At 41.5% G+C, this 21,015-nt stretch overlaps 1 protein-coding gene across 1 annotated transcript; it reads right to left on the reverse strand.

The window, feature by feature from the left end:
• Positions 1 to 187: 187 nt before the first annotated feature.
• Positions 188 to 18,859, reverse strand: cndp1 (carnosine dipeptidase 1). Its single transcript, XM_030101997.1, has 12 exons — positions 18,749 to 18,859; positions 16,164 to 16,307; positions 14,715 to 14,877; positions 11,644 to 11,732; positions 11,017 to 11,214; positions 10,843 to 10,927; positions 10,089 to 10,249; positions 9,174 to 9,338; positions 7,108 to 7,249; positions 6,753 to 6,900; positions 6,398 to 6,507; positions 188 to 200 (listed from the first exon to the last, which is right to left on the reverse strand). Exons 1-11 carry the CDS (start codon positions 18,857 to 18,859, stop codon positions 6,429 to 6,431), a joined length of 1,485 nt encoding a protein of 494 aa, XP_029957857.1. The 3' UTR covers positions 188 to 200; positions 6,398 to 6,428.
• Between the last annotated feature and the right edge of the window lie 2,156 nt (positions 18,860 to 21,015).

The raw sequence follows: 21,015 nt of genomic DNA on the forward strand, positions 1-21,015 counted from the left end.
CTGTCTGCATCCTGGTGAACAAGTTCAAAAGGGAAATGGTACTGTTAGAGCATACCCATACAAAGATGTTCCAAAAAGGGACCACACTTCAACTGTAAACGATGCCAGGGAGGCTCTGCGTACCACAAAATCGGTGAGGGGTGTTAAAGGGCCTACATGTCTTATAAACATTCCACACTTTGACGTCATAGATAGCATGCCTCCAGACCATATGCATAATGTACACCTTGGTCTGGTTCGGCAGTTGGCAAGCATGTGGCTGGACAGTGAAAACCACGAGAAACCATATTATATTGGGAACAGAGTGGCAGAGCTTGATGAACAGCTACTACTGATTAAGCCTCCTTGCAATGTAACAAGAGTGCCTCGATCTCTTCAGCAGAGGAGGTTTTGGAAGGCCAGTGAATGGCAGAACTGGTTGCTGTTTTACAGCATCTTTGTTCTGAAAGGAATTCTGCCCCAGGTCTTTTACCAGCACTGGTTGACTGTTGTCACATTCATGTTCTTACTATGCAAAGATGTTATTACAACAGAGGAGTTAAAAAGATGTGAAAAACTTGTTGTAGATTTTGTCAAACAATTTGAAGCACTTTATGGAAAGGAGAATGTGTCATTTAATGTACATTTATGTCTTCATCTGCCAGAATCTGTAAAGAACTGGGGACCTTTGTGGGCACATTCAGGATATATTTTTGAGTCATTTAATGGGGAGTTACTAAAAATGTTTCATGGCACTCAGTGTGTTCCTTTGCAGATAATGAAGGAATTCACATACAGACAGGTATTGCCTCTTTTGAAGAATGATGCACTGAGAAATGCTGTGCCTGAATGTGTCCAGCTGTACAACCAGTTAACTGGTCAAAAGAAACTGAAACAGTTTGAAAGAGTGTCAGATCAGGTTGTTGCCCTTGGCTTGCATTATTCCAGGAAACTAACAAGTGAAGAGATACTGGCCATGAGAGAGCAACTTTCAGTGACTGTGGATACAGTTGTGAAAATATTTAGTCGCCTTCTAGTCAGAGGACACCTGTATTACTCACAAGAGTTCACCAGAGTAGTGAAAAGGAACAGTTTCACAGTGTTGTTACAGAATGGACGCATAATCACTGTCTACTACTACATTGTAGTAGAGCAACAAGGAAACACAAAGTGCTTTGCTCTTGGAAGAGTGTATGATAGATCACACAGTACATTCCTTCATGTAGAAAATGTAGTTGGCCTGAAAAGAGTATTGCGTGGCAGGAAACAGATATTTGATGTGACAATGTTCAAAGGAAAATGCATGCTCATTGATCTGCCACAATATGCAAGTCTCTATACCTGTATACCTCCAAGAGCCAGTGTGGAGGACTGAAATGTTAATAAGGGCAAATGTTACATCTGGTTTATATATGTCACATTTATGGTCCTAATATGTACAAACATTGAAAAGTTTTTTGTCAAACTGTATGAAATCTGTAATTTAATGTATATATGCCTTCACTTTCCTGAATATGTCAAGAATTTTGGACCTTTATGGACACATTGAAGAATATGTTTCATATATTAATTAAATTTAATCAAATTAGTCATTTTTGATACAGTGGTCTTCACCTATACCATCACACAAAGTTTGATGGATTAAAAACTTTGCAAAGAAAGAGAGATGAATTCATGAGTTCAGTTTCAAGTAAACTTGTGTCAATAAAGTTACATGTAAAAATATATGGATTTGTTTTGTCTTCATTGCATTATATACGTTATAGCCATGTATGGTCCATACATATATTGCAATATACTGAAAAATATAAACAGTAATGGCCCATATATGGAAATATATTATTTAATATATTGTAATATATTTTCCTATACATTACAATATATTATTGTTCCATAAGGGCAAACCCTAGAAATGGCATTAATATGGTAATAGTTTATTTTTGGCGCAAAGGAAAAGTCATTTTGTGTGAAATAAAAGATTTTCTGGAGCTAATTCTGAAACCGGGAAGAGAAAACGCTCTGTTTCACTGAAATCCCACCTCTCCCCCTGTTGACTTTGACTGACAGCTACTTCAACCAATCGGAGCTTCAAAACAAATACGCTAGCTAGCTTTAGCTCTTTAGCTCTAGCTTCTTTACACGCAAAGACACGCGGAAACATCTTTTCCTGTTAGAAACTCACCAAGCGCAGACCCTTCAGACTCTTGCTCTTGCTTGATTGTTGCTTTCAGATGATGGTTAAAGTTTATCTCCGTAATCAGAGTTAGAAAAAAGCAGCAACGCTGATTGCCAAGGGCCTGCGGGAGGGGGGCTCAGGGGAGCCATCTTCACAGTGTGACGTGATAGTGGGAAAACAGAGCGTTTTCACGGGTGCGGGAGGGGCTGCCTCTCTGAGCAGCTGAAACACGAGGAAAGCTCAAACACGCAGGCATGAAGGGAAAAAATGCTTTGGGGGTGTTTTTGGTGAGTACATAACTATATAACAAGGTTAAAACATACAAAAAGTGAATTTTGCATGATACAGCCCCTTTAAGATTGTAGTGATTATGGTGACACTGCAGTGAATCCCTGTACTGTTTTTTTTTTCTTTGTGGTATTTGTCTTCGCTGTTGCAGCGTCTTGTAAATTGTAGACGGTCCCTTGACCCCGCAGCACTATGACTGCTCATAGAAATCAATATTGTTTCTGACGCTTGATAGACAGATACTTTTAATAAAAATGAGCTTGTAGCATATCGTCCACCTCACAATGATGGGATGGAGGCGCCCTTTGTATGTTACTGACATTTTCTTAAAGAGTTATTGAGACCGAAAGTCCGCATCTGTCAATATGCTGCTAACTTCACTGGACAGTTCAGTGAATGATATACCTAATTCGTAGCCACTAATTAATATTTTGTGCGCACAATTTATTATTTCGTGGCCACAAATTAGCTTGTGGAAGCTTGTTCAGTCGCGTTTACATCACGAGTTCTCATTTTGGAGCTCAAACTTACCGCGGTGGAGCTTAGCTTGTAGCATGAGCTGAGGACAGCCAGCTGTGGTGCGTGCTGAGTAGTGATCACTCTCTCGCGGCGCTTTCTGTTCGGCTTGAATCAGCGGCGCCGTGAACAGCGGTTAATAATTGTGAAACGCATACTGTAATGCACTATATCGAAAATTTGTTTAAAACTCATATCACCGTTATTGAATAAAAATATACCGCGGTATATATTGATATCGAAATTTTGCCCAGCCCTATTTTCAGGTTGTTTACAGTGGTATGAAAAAGTTTGGGCACCCCTGATCATTTTTGAGATTTTCCTTTATAAATCATTGGTTGTTCGGATCAGTAATTTCAGTTAAATGCATCATATAGCAGACAAACAGTGATGTTTGAGAAGTGAAATGAAGTTTATAGGATTAACAGAAAGTGTGCAGTAATTAGTTAAAGGTGCTGTAGGCAGGATTTTGCTAGTCAATGCTAATTTTTCTGTGTTTTCTTTGGATTAAATATTAGAGTATCCATTGATAATCCTTGACGGCCTGGTCACAATCAACATTGACTCCAGGTGGACAGCAGACTAAAAAATTCAGCCTCAACAAACTGTGCCAATTTTTATTTTCACTATACTACAGTTTTCGAGCAATCAGATGCAAAAAAATTCATCCAGTAATCTTATTTGGTAGTAAAATGGTGATCAGTTAAAGATGTCGAGGTAAAATGGGGTATGGACTCTACATTAGCATGACTTGGATAGCATAACAAGACTTAAAACAGATGAAGAGCATCACTACAACTTAATAAACTCAGTTGTTTGTTTAATTTAGTAAAATATATGAACAGAACTCTGCTTTATTGCCCATCAAATGACCACAAAAGACTCTATAACGTGCAAATGTGATGAAATATGTGGAAAATAAATGATCTTTTCTGCAAACTTAATATAAATGTCTGCACATACAATTTGCACATTGCTGGATTGCTGTAATTTATGTTTCTTAACTGATTTGTATCAAATGAACAACAACAACTGCATTATTTCTGAAATCTTGACACTCAGAAGTTTGTAAAACGTCCTATCGGGCCGATGAATCGGCCAATCCGATGAATCGGTCGACCTCTAACTGGTAGTGCAGTGAAATAACATAAAGTCACTGAAATTGTTGTTGAAATTATCTGGCAATTACCATTACCAAATTTACCAAATGAGAATTTTCCCATAGCATTATGCGAGTTATTCAAAAAGAGGAATTTTGGAATTCAAAGTCCTTGCTTCGATTCTCTGCGTTAGTTTTCTGTGGGTAAAAGATGTACTTTTAGGCAAATATGTTGTCTTGAGAGTTGTAGATAAATACACCCCTTTTCAACATGCTCACATGTTCCAATAATATCAAGAATTTCAACTTCTAAGTGGAATAACAAAATGCGAGGGTATGGACACTACAATTGCAAACAACAGATCCCATTTGCAGCTGTTGTAATATTAATTGTGTGCACTATATCCACAACATATCATCATTCAAATAGTGCTACCTAGGTATATAAAATAGAACATTCAGCTCAAGCCAAATACATAGTAGGAATGAGGAACTGGATAGGGGTACGGACACTACCGGAAATTCTGGACATCGAGATACTATATTAGTTCAGCCTTTGTAACTTCATAGATAGTATATTGCTGATGCTATTTTTGGTCAGAAACTGATCCAATACCATAATAGATATATTTTAGACATGGCCTTGGCTTATATTGTGCTTATTTAAAAAAATAAGTCTCCATTAAGTCAAAAATCAGCTGAAATAGAGAAATATATAACGAGTTGAGCTTCCAGCTTCGCGGAACACAGCTCGGCCCCCACAGCTCGAATTTGCACGAAACAACCTGCAAAATAAAAGTAATCACATCCATTATCAAAAAACATCACAGTATTTCAATATATTTCTGATTTCCTTTGAAAATGAAGCTCCTAAAATTCAAACAATCTTGTTTTGACCAGATATAACGCCCTTTTTCCTACAAAAAACCTTACATCAAATCGTCTTGGCGAAGATGATCAATGAAACATGCAGAAATAAATGCATGTTGTTGTTTCAGTAAGCCATTGGCTGTCCAAACACACTCTCAGATGCATTCAAACACTAGCCTACACCACATTAGAAGACAATAACAACACACACAATACATTTCACAGGAAGATTATGACCAGGCCGTTCAGGAGTGTAGCATAATTGCACTACTGCGAGGGCGCAGCGTTTCCATCTGTCTCTGTTCTGAGCTGAAAAGGAATCTCGACAGCTCCAGGTATCTTTGACCAATCAGAAGAGCCCATGAGGCTTTAACCGTGATTGGTCGAGGGGCGTTCGTCGCACGTTCTTGTGGGAGGGTCTTAACTTGTGTAAGGGCGTGATGTCAGAGAAAACAGGACAGGATTGGCTGTGCTGGGTTTCAAATCGCCATCTTAGATGGGTCAAATCGTCAATGCTGAATCCTGCCTACAGCACCTTTAAACAAAAGTAGACAGGTGCATAAATGTGGGCACCCTTGTTGTTTTATTGATTTGAGCACCTTTAGCATTAATTATTGAATCACAAAGTTTGTTTGGTAAGCTCATTGACCCTTGACCTCCATACACAGATGAAGTTGTTCTCCTTTTTGCATGCAGCGCGGAGTGATATGAAGGGAGAGAAAATAGTGCCAGGCATTTACGAGGTATGACTTTTTCATGAATAACGGTTTTATGATGCAAATATATCACTCTTTCGAACACATATTAGTTTGAGAAGAAAAATGCTTAATTTTCGTGGCCCCAGCAAACTTGCCGGACTACTTTCATCTGGACCAAAACCGGACAGGATCTCTGCTCACTGGACGCTGTCAGGGGTCAGGGGTCAGGGGTCAGTCTGTGTGAATGCACAACACTGCTGACAGGGTGCCATACAGATTCATGTCAAAAATCCTGAACTATCCCTTTAAAGCTGTTTAAGTTACATGGAAAATGAATGTATGGTTCAAACCATTGGATTAATATGTTTAATCAATTCATTTGGGATATATTTTATTCTTCCCATCACGACAGCTGCACAGTTTCATTACACACTCCCACTTTACACAGACTACTGGATGTAATAACTGCTTGAACTTTGACCTGTGTCACGTCACACAAGCTCTTTGTGCTGCAATTCTGTTCTATGTTAAGTGTAATTCATTTTCACACAATATACACAAGATTGCTTTGTACATGGTTTACTATTCAACAGACAAACGTACACACACATTTACAGTACGGCCTGACAGAATACGGAGCATGAAAATATGCAACATGTACAAAGTGGATGATCCAGTCCAGATAGAGAGAGAGAGAGAGAGAGAGAGAGAGAGAGAGAGAGAGAGAGAGAGAGAGAGAGAGAGAGAGACATACAGTGAAAATATCAGGACACAGTTTGTTGGAATACTGGATGAGGATTCATCACACGCTGGTCTTCGTAATCTGCGACACTTCATGCAAGTAGGCGATGAAATACTTGGTGCCTTCGATGTAGTTGTACCTTTCAGATGAAGAGAAGAAAGCATGGTGACCAGAGCATGGCAGGAGTGAGGCACAAGCCACCTTCACTCAAACATGTCTTTATTTCTGCTATTAAGGTCTCCAGCAGCCTTTAAACCATCTACGTTTGTCACACATTATCTGGTTATTTCAACATACCCAGGCTGTCCATCTAAAGTACCTGTAACTTTCCAGTTATGGTAGAGAACACTTAAGTGAATGGTGAGACTAAACGTGTGGTCCAACCTGCTCATTTTCTCGTTCTGTGAGTGCAGTCCGTCATCGAAGCCTCCGATGGGCATCATGATGATGCTCTTTCCCGTCACATCCTGGAAAGTTCTAGCAATAGGGATGGTCCCTCCCTCACGGATCAGGTCAGGCTCCATGTCGAACACTGTGGGATGCAGAAAATGGAACAGAAAAGAAGGAAATGGTCAGTTTTCACTGTGAGTCACCTTCATGTCCCGTAAGTTTCATCTAAAGCTCCGCTAGTCGAGATGAAAACACCATCTGTTAAATCGATTATTCAGAATTCAGATGAAGTAAACTTCATTTACGCCAGAAGGGGATGAATTGTGTGAGGGAGTGCTGTACTGTTCACCTCTCTTGACGGCGGCCTTTCCAGCCTCGTAGAGGGGATGCTGAGTGTCGGCCAGCCAAGGTTTGGCCCCGATCACCATGGTGACCTTCAGCTTGTTGGGACTCTTCCTCTTGGCGAAGACGGAGTGAAGGTAGTCACTCACCTGCATCATAAAGCCACAAGCACCAAACTGAAGAACCTGCAACAGACTCTTAGGCTACGTTCACACTGCAGGCTGAAGTGACCCAAATCCGATTTTTTTTGCCCCTATGCGACCTGTATCGGATCTTTTCATGACAGTCTGAATGACACGATCAGATTTTTTCAAATGCGACCCAGGCCACTTGGATATGTGGTCCTAAATCCGATACGTATCTGGTCTTTTGCCATGCGACTTCAGTCTGAACGGCCAGGTCACATTTATCCGACCTACACGTCACGATATGGGACGCCGAAGACATGTGTCTTACCGTGAGTGTTAAAAAAAAGGCGCTCGCAGACGTACATTAAGGGAGTTCTTGTCATCCGAAAATTATTATTGAACTCCGTATCATTAAAGCCTCTCATCACTGTCCCCCCACTCCTGACTGCGTTTCTCTGTTACTGCCACTGCCCCACAAAACGCCATGACCAAAAACTTGGCTCTCTTCCTTCTCATTCGCTAAATTCTGCAGCGCCAGGACAATGGAGAGAAAAAATAATAATATCCACATGCGCTCTCTCTCTCTCTCTCTCTCTCTCTCTCTCTCCCCCTCTCTCTCTCCCTCTCTCTCTCTCACACACAGAAGGAGCTCGGCGCGGCTGATTACTGCTTAATTCCACTGCGTGCGTCTCTGCTCCGCTCAGCTCCGGACCGCTCCGTCTGTTCAAAATCCACAGCGTGCGCTTTGCTCCGCTGCGTCTCTATTCCGCCCGGCCGGAGAAGCAGAGCAGCGCATGCGCTATTTCACATCGACCTCCAAAAGCTGAGCAGTCTGGGCCACACTGGCATCTTTCTCTGTACATCCTGTAGAAAGGATGATGGGGTCATATAAAATTTTATGATTCTCCACTTCCAAAATCAGCGTCTCTTCATGCTGGTTGTTGTGCTTCAACACGCTGAATTTCGTGCATCAGGATGTTGACATTCGGGCCTTTCAGAATAAAATGCATACACGGTCCTGAATAGGCTATGTATTTTGTAGAAAACACGAAATTTATGGACAATAGCCTGCAAATGGGCCGTATATGCAGCTGTGTAAACATTCAGAAACGTTCGACTATAGCTTGATTACAGGCAAAACAGAAGTTTGTCAAATAAAATTTGATAGTGTGCTTTAATTTTTGTTTGCCCGCTTTTTAAAGTGTATATTTTAATCAGCATGGTATGTCTATTCGTGATATATCCGACAATTAATGTGACGGAAAAAAAAAAGTCTTTTAACAGTTTAAAGTTTTTAATAAAGACAAAATGATTTTATTTTGTATAAAACCGGAGGTTGTTGGAGTTCTCTTTCCTGTTTGGTGCATCTGAACTGTGGAAATTTATGCGTACGGAGACCTGACGGACCGGACCGGAGAGAAAAATAGACCTCGGCTCTATTTTGGACTGACGGAGCGGAGCGGAGCGGAGCTGAACGGAGGCTGTGAAATCAGCTACAGTCATTAAAATAGCAACGTATTTGCTGCGGCGGTCGGACCGGAGCTGAGCTGAGCGCAGACGGAGCGGACCGGAGGATGTGGAATTTAGGGGTTAGAAGCGCAGCGCTCAAATGATTGCTCAATGTTCAATTGTAAGAATGCGTGTTTGATCAGTTCTTAAATAAAATGATGCTTGAAAAGCTGCAGATTCTGTATGTTGTTTGTGGGTTCTGCAAACACTGAAGCGCGCTGCTGCGAGACGTCGTTATGTCCTCTTCTGCGCATGCGGGACACTTTTGGGTGGTATTCCGTTCAGACGGGAGATCACATACAAGTCGCATTTTATTGTAAATGTGAACGAACTCGCAAAAAAAATCTGATTTCACAAAAAAGTCAGAATTGAGCATTAAGCCCTGCAGTGTGAACGTAGCCTTATTGATCCTGTCAATCTGACAGGTGTCTTTTACCTGTTTCTTCACCATCGCCGGGTCCATGTTGGGAACTTGTCTGATTGAGAATTTTGCTGTGACTTTAGCAGGAATGACGGTCTTGGTTCCAGGGTCGGAGAAAGCCCCTTCAATGCCGTGGATGGTAACAGTTGGGTATCGCCACATGTGAGCCAACAAATCCACCTGCAAGTCCAAGAAACAGTGAGGACTCTGCTGAGCTTCAGCTCATCTCTGTACTTGGAGCATCATCTCAGCATCCTGTCTGCTCTCAGTACCACAGTTTCCATCTGTTTCATGGAGGAGAGTGAAGACATTGAGTTTCTCGTGTTGCCATTTGCTGCTTCTTTCTTTGTCGCTGAACAGCAGAATGAGAACTAACAGGGTCACGTCAATGTCTCGCAGTGCAAAGTGATAGACCAGCCAATGCGAGGTGACTTGCTATTCTCACTGGGAAGTTCTACTTCAAGATGAGACTAGAAGCAGTTTTCAAAGTTTTACTAGAGATGCACTGACACCGATATCAGGTCCGATACAGCATGGACTTATAAAAGATCCCCGAGACAACCTCATCCATCAGGACAGCCAGTACGAAGACAAGCGATGGCAAGCAATGGGCGCGGTTTGAAGACTCTTTCCATTTAATAGATCCATTTAATTCTTAGCACTTGTATCAATACTCAGTATCAGCAAGTTGCTAAATGTTGGTGTTCGTCCTTGAAAAAGTGGTATCGGTGTATCCCGAATTGCACCTCTGAGAAATATTCTTCTAATCTGGTGTTCATCCATTTTTTAATCAACGTCAGCTGAGTGATACTCTAATCTGACCTGGTGACCTGCTCAGGAGACTCCCTGTCTCTGGTCAGCTGGGACTGTCTCCAGCATCAAGCTACGCTAAGCTGGACAACGTGGTGTAGACGACTGATGAGAGATTACCTTGTTGTTGTACATGAGCTGGTTCACACCGATTTTGTTCTTGTAGTTTTCCATGTCAAACTGGATGTCCTGGTACATTTTCCACTCCTCGTCAGAGAGGGGAGCCACCGCCTCCCGGATCCCTGGAATCAGGATCTTTCCACTTGGACTGATTAGTGTGTCTGCAGAGTGAAGACGAAGCGGACTCTGACTTTCAATTTTCCAATAAACCTGCTCTTTACATGGAGGTTAATGTGAGACCATGAAATTGCAACAGCAAATAAATCTGAATCCCACAAAAACAAACGGAAGCACAATATGGGACAAGATCTGTGAGAAGAGCTAAGAAAAAGTACAGCATAAAAAAAAAAAAAAAATGTTAAAGTCTGCCATTAAAAGTTGTGTGGGGCCAGTTGAAGAAATTCTGGTTTATATCTGCTGTTCAAACACACAGATTCATAAACAAGGAAACACTTTCAGGTCACGTTGCCCATTGTAAATTAATCTATTAGTTTAAACCTGTCCACATTTCATATTCATGAAGGCTTTATTGATTGTGTATGTTATTCTGTTAATCTGTCAGATTCAGGGACCTAATCAACTTCTCAATGTGTGTCGGCACGTTGCGTTTTCACCCGTCCACACGACAACGGAGTCTGAGTGTTTTCCTAAAGTTTCACTTTGGGAGCTGTTTTCAAAAAGTTGCATTTTCGGGTGCTCCCAGCACTGTTATCATGCTAACGAACACACAAAACGCAACAGAAGTTATGCTCACCCAGAATACCAATAAGGTCAGTCATCGGTTCGATCACAGTTCCTCCATAAACACCAGAATGTAGGTCCTGTTTGGGTCCTTCAACCTGAAAACACATGAGAGGAAGACGTCAGGGGGCAAAAAGTGAGTCTCAGGAAGGAACTCGGCCGTTTTCATCTGCTGCAGATACGCCACCTCGGCGAAGAAGTAGCAGTTCCCTCTGGTGCCGTAGGTGAGCGCCGGCCGCCTGCTGAGCCACCCGCAGTCTGAGATGATGATGTAGTCCACGTCTGAGAAGAAGGTGTCCCTCTGAGCCAGGATCATGGCATCCAGGCCGTTAGAGCCGGTCTCCTCCATGCCCTCGATGACAAACTTCACGTTGACAGGCAGGTCCTGGTGGACCGGGGGAACAGCTTCGTTAGGTTACTAGATGTAAGAAAGGTTTTATCTAATGCTTTAAACATGTGCAGGAATGGGAAGGGGGTTTCAGCTGGCTTTGGATACTGTAGGCAATGGTTTTTATGTAAATAACGGCTTTTGTTAGGAGGCTCATACACTCAGTCAGCAGAATCCAATCCTCAGTGTGCTGAAGCAGGAAGACATCTAAAATATGCAGGACAGGGACCCTGCAGGACCACAGCCGGACACGACTGCTCTACGATGCGTAGTGTAAGTTTCTGTTTATGTACGTCCATATTGTTTTACTATTTATTATCTTTAGGTTACGTGTAATGTCACTTTAAGAACCAGGTATACCTGCAGTTTAGTGCATTAATAGATGGATGGATGATTGATGGATGTGTCATGGTGAACGTCTCTCACCATACTCAGGGCCTGGTAAGCCTGGACCGCGTGGATCCAGGCTAAAACCGGGGCTTTGTTGTCAGATGCTCCTCTTCCATAGAGGTTACCTACAAATACAATCACACCAAACAGCCAATGAATCAAAGTGAAAAAAATAAGGGAATTTGTAAAGTTTAGTTCTTTGTTGGTAGAATGATTATGAGAATTGAATAAAAACACTGACCTGACCAACAACACTGCTAAACACAACCACTCTACCTGTTTTCATGCATTATGTCTCCTCTATGGAGTGAAATTAATGCCAAAACCTCTCCAACACAAAAAACGTGTTTTATTCACAGCCAATGATTCACACACAAACACAGTGTGTTTTGCAAAAGCAAAATGTCATTCACAACTAATGCACTTAGGTTTGTCCATCAAAAAAACGTTCCACAAATTAAAAAAATATATATCTGCACTTACATTAAAATATTCTTTAAGTGCAAAATAAAATATTTCAAGATTATTTTTTTTTTCCGAGTACAAAAAACAATTCTGCGGGTTGGAGAAAAAAATCTGCAGGTTGGAGAAAAAATTCCGCGGGTTGGAGAAACTTTTCTGTGGGTTGGAGAAACTTTTCTGCAGGTTGGAGAAACTATTGGCTCCCCAGCGTCACGTGACTTTTGGCAGCGATTTTGCACCTTCCTGATTCGCATCCGCAGGACTTAGGATTTATTCACAACTGCCAGTGTTGTGTAATTTGCATGCCACAACAGGAGGTGGCGCTGTTGATGCCGTTTAACGCATAGCACCATCCACCATGGCCAGGACCACAACCGAGTGAGTCAGTCGCCCCAAAACAACACGCCCTGAGCAGCCAACAGGTGAGTTTGTGGTCATTGTTGATGAAAAATTAAATTATCTTCGTGGGTACATGTCATTTTTGTCACTGCTGGAGCTAACCCATGTTGTGGTGTCAGTTGTGTTAGCTGGCTGCTGGCGTTAGCCGCGCTAGCTCAGGGCAGTAGTGGCAAAGCAAACACTCTTTCCTCCACTTCCTTATAGATTACTGTTGAATTTATATCATAATTGTCCTCACTCATAGGAGATTGACTTTGAGAGTACATTGTAACTGACCTCATGTTAAAAGTCATAATGGGCGTGTGTGTGTTTTTCAGGAGAGCTGCTGATGAAGTGAATGAACCTCATCCAGACTGCGCTCCTGTCATCACATCTCAACACACGGAGGAGAAAGATTCCAACAGAGAGAAAGGAGACAGGAGAGTGTGACGGCAGTTACTGCACCTGAACCTCACACACCTGATGGTTATCAAGCTCCACAACAGAGCGACATGGTGGAGAATGAGCAGTGTGTCAGTTGTAAACTTATGAATGGTGAAATGAAGTCCATGTGTGCTGAGATGAACCGCTTGTTTTGTTTATCTTGATTATATGTGATCAACTTCTGTTTTTCTGTAAATAAAATTGATGGCTAACAGTCTTCCTCTGCTTCATTCTAATATTTATCCTGAACATTTCATTCTGTCAGGACAGGTAAATCTATTCACCTGTTACTGCTCATATGGTGACAAAAACCAGCCTCTGCTTTAATAAGTAAATAAGACTATGGTGAAATTAAATATTGTAGCTCAGTAGCTATTTATGAAACTTCATTTTAATGGGAAATCCTCTGTGAGACTGTGCCATTTACCCATGCTGCAATAATGTCACCATTTCTGGTTTCAAAGTCTTTTCTGTTTATTACCAACCTTCTTGTGTAGCAGCGACACTGTTAGTTACAGTTACAGTTCAAATAAGGTGCAAAAGTCTGTGCACACAAATATCACTGCAACTGTATAAAGTACGATTAGATTGTGCATAAACAAATAACACTGCAAATAAAATGAAGGAAAACATTGTGCACCTTGCAGTCCACCGGCGTCCACACAACTAAGTCACAAAACTTAGCAGCTGTCACAATGATGTGAGTCTGTCTGGCTGTAGTGTTTCTGTGTCTGGCTGTAGTATTACTGTCTTCAAGACAAAAGTTTGTGCCCTGACAACCAACAGCGCCGTGCTGCTGCGATGCTTTGATGGACATGTCACTTCCAGGCAGCCTTTTCCACAACAGGAGCGGTAAGTGAGCCCAACCGGGTCTGAACAGGGTCCAGCTGGTCTCCATACAGTCCGTCGCCTTTCTGTTTTGGTCCATTTCTCCTTGTGTTTAATTCTGTCTTGTTGCAGCACAGTACATGATCATTTACTGTAAACACTGTAAACGTGAACGCGCACAGCGCCACCTCCTGTTGTGGCATGCAAATTACACAACACTGGCAGTTGTGAATAAATCCTAAGTCCTGCGGATGCGAATCAGGAAGGTGCAAAATCGCTGCCAAAAGTCACGTGACGCTGGGGAGCCAATAGTTTCTCCAACCCGCAGAAAAGTTTCTCCAACCCGCGGAATTTTTTCTCCAACCTGCAGATTTTTTTCTCCAACCCGCAGAATTGTTTTTTGTACTCGGAAAAAAAAAATTAATCTTGAAAGATTTTATTTTGCACTTAAAGAATATTTTAATGTAAGTGCAGATGTAGATTTTTTTAATTTGTGGAACGTTTTTTTGATGGACAAACCTAAGTGCATTAGTTGTGAATGACATTTTGCTTTTGCAAAACACACTGTGTTTGTGTGTGAATCATCGGCTGTGAATAAAACACGTTTTTTGTGTTGGAGAGGTTTTGGCATTAATTTCACTCCATACTCCTCTGCTTCCAGTTCTGTAGATCATTCTAGATCGTTTTTCAATGATTATTGTAAAATGTGCACAAAGTGTACCTTGAATAAAACAAAGTGTTGGACTGAACAATGTTTGGATGTTTCAGTGGCTCACTGCACCATCTTCTGGTAACAATTGGTACTGCAAGTACTACTGCATGATACTACTGCAAGCACTGTACTGTTTGGATCACTTAATGACAAATGTGTCAATTATTTTACAATTATTTAAGGAAAATCTGAATAATATAGATGATATGAAGAGAAATGTGGGATTGAAGAGTGTTTTTGCAATATGTGAATAAGTTGATAATGTAAAAGAGAAGGTTTTAACCATTGATGTCAGTCAGGTTGTACGGATCCGTCGCCCAGCCGTCCTCCAGCTTTGCGGGCTGCACGTCCACGTGACCGTAGACACACACCGTGTGCTTGTTGGGGTCACTGCCAAACTGAGCTGTCACCACTTTAGGCAACGTTAACGTCGTCCCGTCTGGAAGCTGCAGATACAAAAACTATTAACCTTATTTGAACAACACAAAAACAGAAGAGAGAAAACATGGAAAACAACACGACTGTGTTCAAAATAGATGCAATAAAAGGTTCTGATCTAAAGGAAACAGACTAATAAAACACATAGCCCAGTGGTAGTGGGTAACTGTCTTTCCTCACAGATGGAAGTTTCCGGTTTGTTTCCATGACTGGAGCCATTCTGTGTGGAGTTTGTCTAAAACTGTGCTGAAGCTTGTAGACCTTGAATAAGGGTAATATGATGTTTTTCGTTGGCTCGCTGGTGAACTGGCGCGTTGTCCACTTGGGATCGGTATAACTCCTCAAAATACAAACTTTGTATAAAAAGTGGGTATAAAAGACAATATGATGGATTAAAGATATGTTGAAGGATAAGTAATAGCATGTTTTCAATGTTAAATTGGGTTTGATTGGGTTTACAATGTCATTTTGTATTTATGAGAGGAAATTGACATTAAAATGCAGTAAACAAGCTGTAGTGTGAGGCAACAAGGGTAACAGGGATCATTGCAAATGATATGTTGACTTATCACAGACACTGCAATGCATCTATGGCTCATGAAGTGCTATGCTCACTACTTTTTGTTTTTTTCCATGAAACCTGAGGGGAAACTTGGGCATATTTCTAACTTTCTGTGCTATCGTTTCACAGTTTCCACACATTTGAAGTGAAATGTGGCGCCATGTGGCCCCTGAACTGAAGCGAGTTTGACCCTCCTGAGCTACACACTCTGTCTGAGTGTACACTTCTCCACAATCAAAGGAATTCCACTGATCCACAGTCTCCATCGGGATGCCAGTGATTGTTTTACATGAAGGCAGAAGTCCAAAGAAGCTCTGGAATAAACACGTCAGCACGCAGTTGTGTAATATCAAAGGATTAGCAGCTATTGTTTTTACCTTCCTCCGAGACAACCTGACAGAGCAACAGTTCGCGGCGTGTTGCTCCTAATTACCGGTGAGCAGCAGATGGAGGTGACATCCGGCTCGACCTCAAGCTCACTATATGTTTAATGAGTTAGGGAAGCGGCTTTGATGTGGCGCAGTCAGTAATTAGGAGGCAGAATCGGTCCCGACCGCCCCGCGCCTTTTTTGAAGTTTGCAGCTCATTTGCTTCCTTCAGCAGTCTGCATGAAGAAAACTTTGTACGAAATAAGACTTATTTACCAACCAATTAGAACGACGCTCACGTATAAAGCTTGAGCGCCTCAAACTGAGAGAACGGGCGCTGAAAAGATCGGGTTCTGTCACTGACTTCTTGTTCTCCGATGTCCACCAGCTCCACCGTGCCTCCCATCAGCCTCAGCTTCTCAGCCGCCATCTCCATCATGCGGTGCAAGTCGGCTCGCTTCTGAACGTTGCTAGAGTCGCTCTCGATGGCAACCCAGTCCCTCAAACTCTGAAACACACAGCACGCTTCTTAGTTATTCACACAACCACAGGAAAGGAGATGGGTCTGAAACTGAGAAATCTACAATAGTTTCTGTCTTGGTTTTACTGATACTTACCAAGAAACTCTATCAATTCTAATGGTGAGGATATTTCTTAGGGTACGTTTAAGGTGCAATTACTTTACCTCGCAATATTTGTCCTTTTTTTCCCTAATAACCTTTTATTTACGTGTTTTTTTTCCACAGCTCTTCACTTTCCCACACAGTGTTTTTCATTGTTAGCTAAAGTCAGATTTATTCAGTGTGTTTGATCTTTTCCTCCACCATAGCCATTTTGATGATATTGTGGTGAGAGGCATTTCCTGAGCTGACCCTCCCACGACGTTTGATTCCAGACTTTTTGAAGAAATGTTTTCTGTCATTGTGGACTGTAGTATTTTTGGTTACATTTTGATATATTTGCTGTTAGACTCCCTCAAAACATCCATAGTAGTTTAGAATTAATCGGGATCATTTGTGTACCTTCACTATGCCTTTGCATTCTTTCATTTACCTTTGCCAGGTGGATTATCTTTTCATTACTGCTGGTTGATCTGTCGACCAGTCTGGTTGCTTGAGTTTGTTGGTAGTTTGTTGGTGTTGGTTGATAGGTTGTTTGGTTTTGGTTGGTTTTTTTGGGTACTTAGTGTTGGTATATTAGTGGTTGGGTGGTTGGTTGACTGGTCGGTCGGGTGGTTGGTATGTTGTTTGGTATTTAGTTTGTTGATGTTGGTCGGTGTTAGTTTGTTGGTTTGTTGATTGGTTGGTTGGTTGTTGACTGGTTTGTTGGGTTGTTTGTTAGTGTTGCTTTATAAGTGGTTGGTTGTTTGCACTGCAAAATTTTTCGGTGTGAATTCACAATAAATTACTGGATAAGTTTTGCATGACTTTCACAGCAAGGATTACAGAACGATACTGTGAAATGTCCTCACAACAATTTACTGTGATTTCACATATGTGACATTACAATGCATTGTTGCAAAAGCACAACTGTTTACTGTAACTTCACAGTGTCAATGACAAAGCGATACTGTGATATTACAGGACACTACTGGGGAATTACAACCTTTTGCTCTACATCATTACAACAGGGCCCTGTGCTTTTACAGTGTGTGCCGTGAAAGCAATGCACAAGTCAACAATAATTTACTGTGAAATGCTATCAGTTAGATGAGCTATATATTCACCTATCAACTTCTTGTAGCGTTTGTGGAGCGGTGGCAGCAGCGAACAAGGATGACTGTTCTTTAGATTCAACACACTGGAGCTTTGTTGTTACAACAAGTAAGCAACCAGACAAGAACACAAACACCCTGTAAAGGCGTGCAGGTCGAAGCCACCCCCATGGCAACCCCTCTGAGTCCCGGTCTGACAGGACATGAAAATAAAATAATACAAAGGGAACAGAAAAGTGGCAACAGCACACAATAACAAACCCCCAACATGACTATAACACAACGAAGCACAAATAAACAAAACAGAACACTTAAAATGGCCCTGAAATGGCCCCAAAACAATCCCGCTACCCATGATGCCTCGCGGCCCGGTCCACAGTCACTGGGGCAGCACCATTATTCTCTAGTTCAGTTCAGTCATGTGACTTACCAAGGAATATTTGAATACAATGTGTCACTGTAATATTACTACTGAATGCTGTGAAGTCCTTGCATTTTTTTACTGTGTTGCTGTGATATTACAGACCTTGTTGTGATATAACAGGGGTTTTAGATTGCAGGATATTACTGTAAAATAACAGTGAGATGCTATAAAATCCAAGTCTATTGTAGTTTTTACAGGTATTCATTAGGATATTACAGGGAAACTTAATTACAACAAGTTACTGTAAAATAATACTGTTAATTATTGTGAAATGCTGGTAATTTTTTACAGTGTGGTTGATTGGCTGGGTGACTGGCTGGCTGGTTGGTTGGTTGGCTGATTGGTTGCTGGTTTGATGATTGGTTGATTGCTCGGTTGTTTGGATGGTTTGTTGGTGTCAGTTTATAAGTGGTTGCTTGGTTGTCATTATTAACTCAAAAGCTCAGGATGAATTTTGATGGTGAGATCTAGATCTTGATCTCTCCAGATGGACGTACCTTCTTGTTTATTTCCTAACTTCTCATTACTGTTCGTTACGATTGATCTAATACTACCAACAGCTCAGGGAGCAGAAATTCCTAACATGTTTTAATGACATGTAGGCACTTTATGAGGACTGGTTTATTGATCACAGTGTTGGTAATGATGAGTAATAGAGTGAAATCCATGGGGGCATTTTGGATTTTTGTCATCTTAAGAAAGCTCATTTGCTAAAACTGTTTAACCAAGTGTTTAAATTCTGAAAAGATTTGACTTCCGGGTTCATCACGTGAAAAACTTCAAAGAGTTTAAATTGTAGAATATCTAGTACCTCTACATATTCTTCTTGGTGACTGTCCACATACTGTGCCAGCTCGGAGTACTGAAAGGCCCGGACGGTGGAAAACAGCAGCAGGATGAAGGGCAGAACTTCAGGATTCATCTGTGGAGAAAGACACAAACTTTGGGTTGGTTGGTTCGAGTTTGGTGAGGTAGTCAGGTTGAAAAACTTTTACTGACTTGATGAAAACTTCCCTCAGAATTGTTCAACCCTCAACTTAGTTTTCAATTCATTTTCGATGTATTTTGACTTGAAATGTTGTTTAAATGGGGTCTTATTCAACACATCTATAAAGTACAGCATGAATCTGACCGTCTAAACCAGACACTCCCTCACCGTGGGATTAAGAATGAGAGACTGTCCCCTGTTCGCTAAAGGGCCTTCAAACGACTCTGCTGTATTTGGTGCTTTACAGATAAATTAAAACGAATCATAACAAGCCAAAGCCTCTAGGCTACAATACAACATTAATTCAGATGTTTCATCCAACTTATCATCACTGCTAGCACCGAGACAGGAAACACTTAAAGACTCCGAAACTTTAAACCTTTAGAACATGGTATTTAGTAGCTTCTTCTGTCTTCTTCTTCCTGACAACGATGAATTAATGACAACAATAGAATTCATGAAAAATATAGGGGCACACAATAGGCAGTGTTTAAGCATGATTCTTAGAAGTAATTTAGGTATTGTCAATCTCCTTCAGACACTCGTGTTTGGATCTTTTTCTCTGGATAAACTCCTGTAGCATGGCTATAAACTCTGTCACTGTAACAGTCTTAAGGGTTCCCAGCAGCCACACTGCACGAAAGTCCCTTAATTTTCAGTTGTTAAAGCTGCAAAATAACTAAATAAAGAATGAATGAATATTGGAAGGAAGATTGCACATTTTGTGTCTCTGCTGTTAACCAACAAAATTTGACTTATCTGTCACTAAAATGCATGAGTGGACAAAGAGTCGGAGGTCAGATGGTGAAACTATTGACTCCCGAACACAGGAGCCTGTACTGAAACTGATGATCTGCATGACTGGTCTCCTTAAGCCAATAACTGAGCAAAGAGAAATCTGGTAAAAACTCTGAATTGAACACTGGGCTTCAGACTATTCCCTTATGTCATTTTAAATCACATGAAAAATAACTGAACATAAACTGTATATTTGACCAAATTTGAACAAAACATTTTGAAATGTTCTGATTCCAACAAACTTCTTTTGTAACCGGACCCTCAAAAAGTGCAGAAATCGATCACAGAAAACCAAAGGTCGAGTTTTTGAGATAACAAGAGCAGATATTAGATAATCCTGCATTATCTATACAATTTGTATAGCTCATTGATTTCGTCTGACTCTGTGGTGATGATCAGAGGTCAAAATGTCGCTGAGTCAGTTTTATAAAGAGAGTAACAACAGGCAGAAACAAATACTTTATTTTTTCATGTATATTTTCACTGAAATTTCTGGATTTTGCTCACGAAAATATTTTATCAGCAAACAAAAAGAAAAAAAAATCAGTTAAATTAATTGACATTTAAAAGCAAGGCAATCTTTCAAATTAAAGCTACATATAAGCGAAGTAATATTTATCATCTATTTTCTCAGAGTGTGTGTTTCTCAGATCTGGTGACCCCCTCCTCCCCCCCCCAGGTGGTCTTACCTTGTCCTGTCCTGGAGGTCTGTGACGGTCTGGTGGTGGAGGCGGACTGCAGGGGGACATTTATACCCCGTCCCTCCTCCTGCCCCTCCACACACCCCCACACACCCCGCGGTCACTCCAGTCAAACATTTCCTGACACCGGGCCAAGACGGCCAACAAATTATTACTTTGTCTTTTTGCTGACGGGTGTAAGAATTGCCCCCTGATCTATTGATCCTCCTCCAGGAATCTGCCCCGGGGGGGCCGCCGGGGACAAAGCCGCATGTCAGAGTCCTGCTGCTTGTGTTTTGGAGTCTCCAAGCACGACCTGAGCACCGGCATTAAAAACAGCTTGGTTGTTCCACATGAGGCCGGAGCCCCGCCGGTCTGGACCGAGCCGCAGCATTCCTGCGATTATGGCCCCCAAACAGCTTCACCTGGAAACATTTAATCCCATCACCTCCTCCTGCTCATCGGATAAATTGTCCTTCCTGTTTCTCTCCATGTGTCCCAGTGGGACGTCTGGACGTTTGACCCTCCTGGTGGGGTCAGATTAACTCATCTTCAGGAGTTAATGCGGCTACATTTAATTATGAATGAATGAATGATTTCTGTTTGCTCGTA

Source organism: Salarias fasciatus, chromosome 11, assembly GCF_902148845.1.
Source record: "Salarias fasciatus chromosome 11, fSalaFa1.1, whole genome shotgun sequence".
NCBI classification, from domain to species: domain Eukaryota; kingdom Metazoa; phylum Chordata; class Actinopteri; order Blenniiformes; family Blenniidae; genus Salarias; species Salarias fasciatus.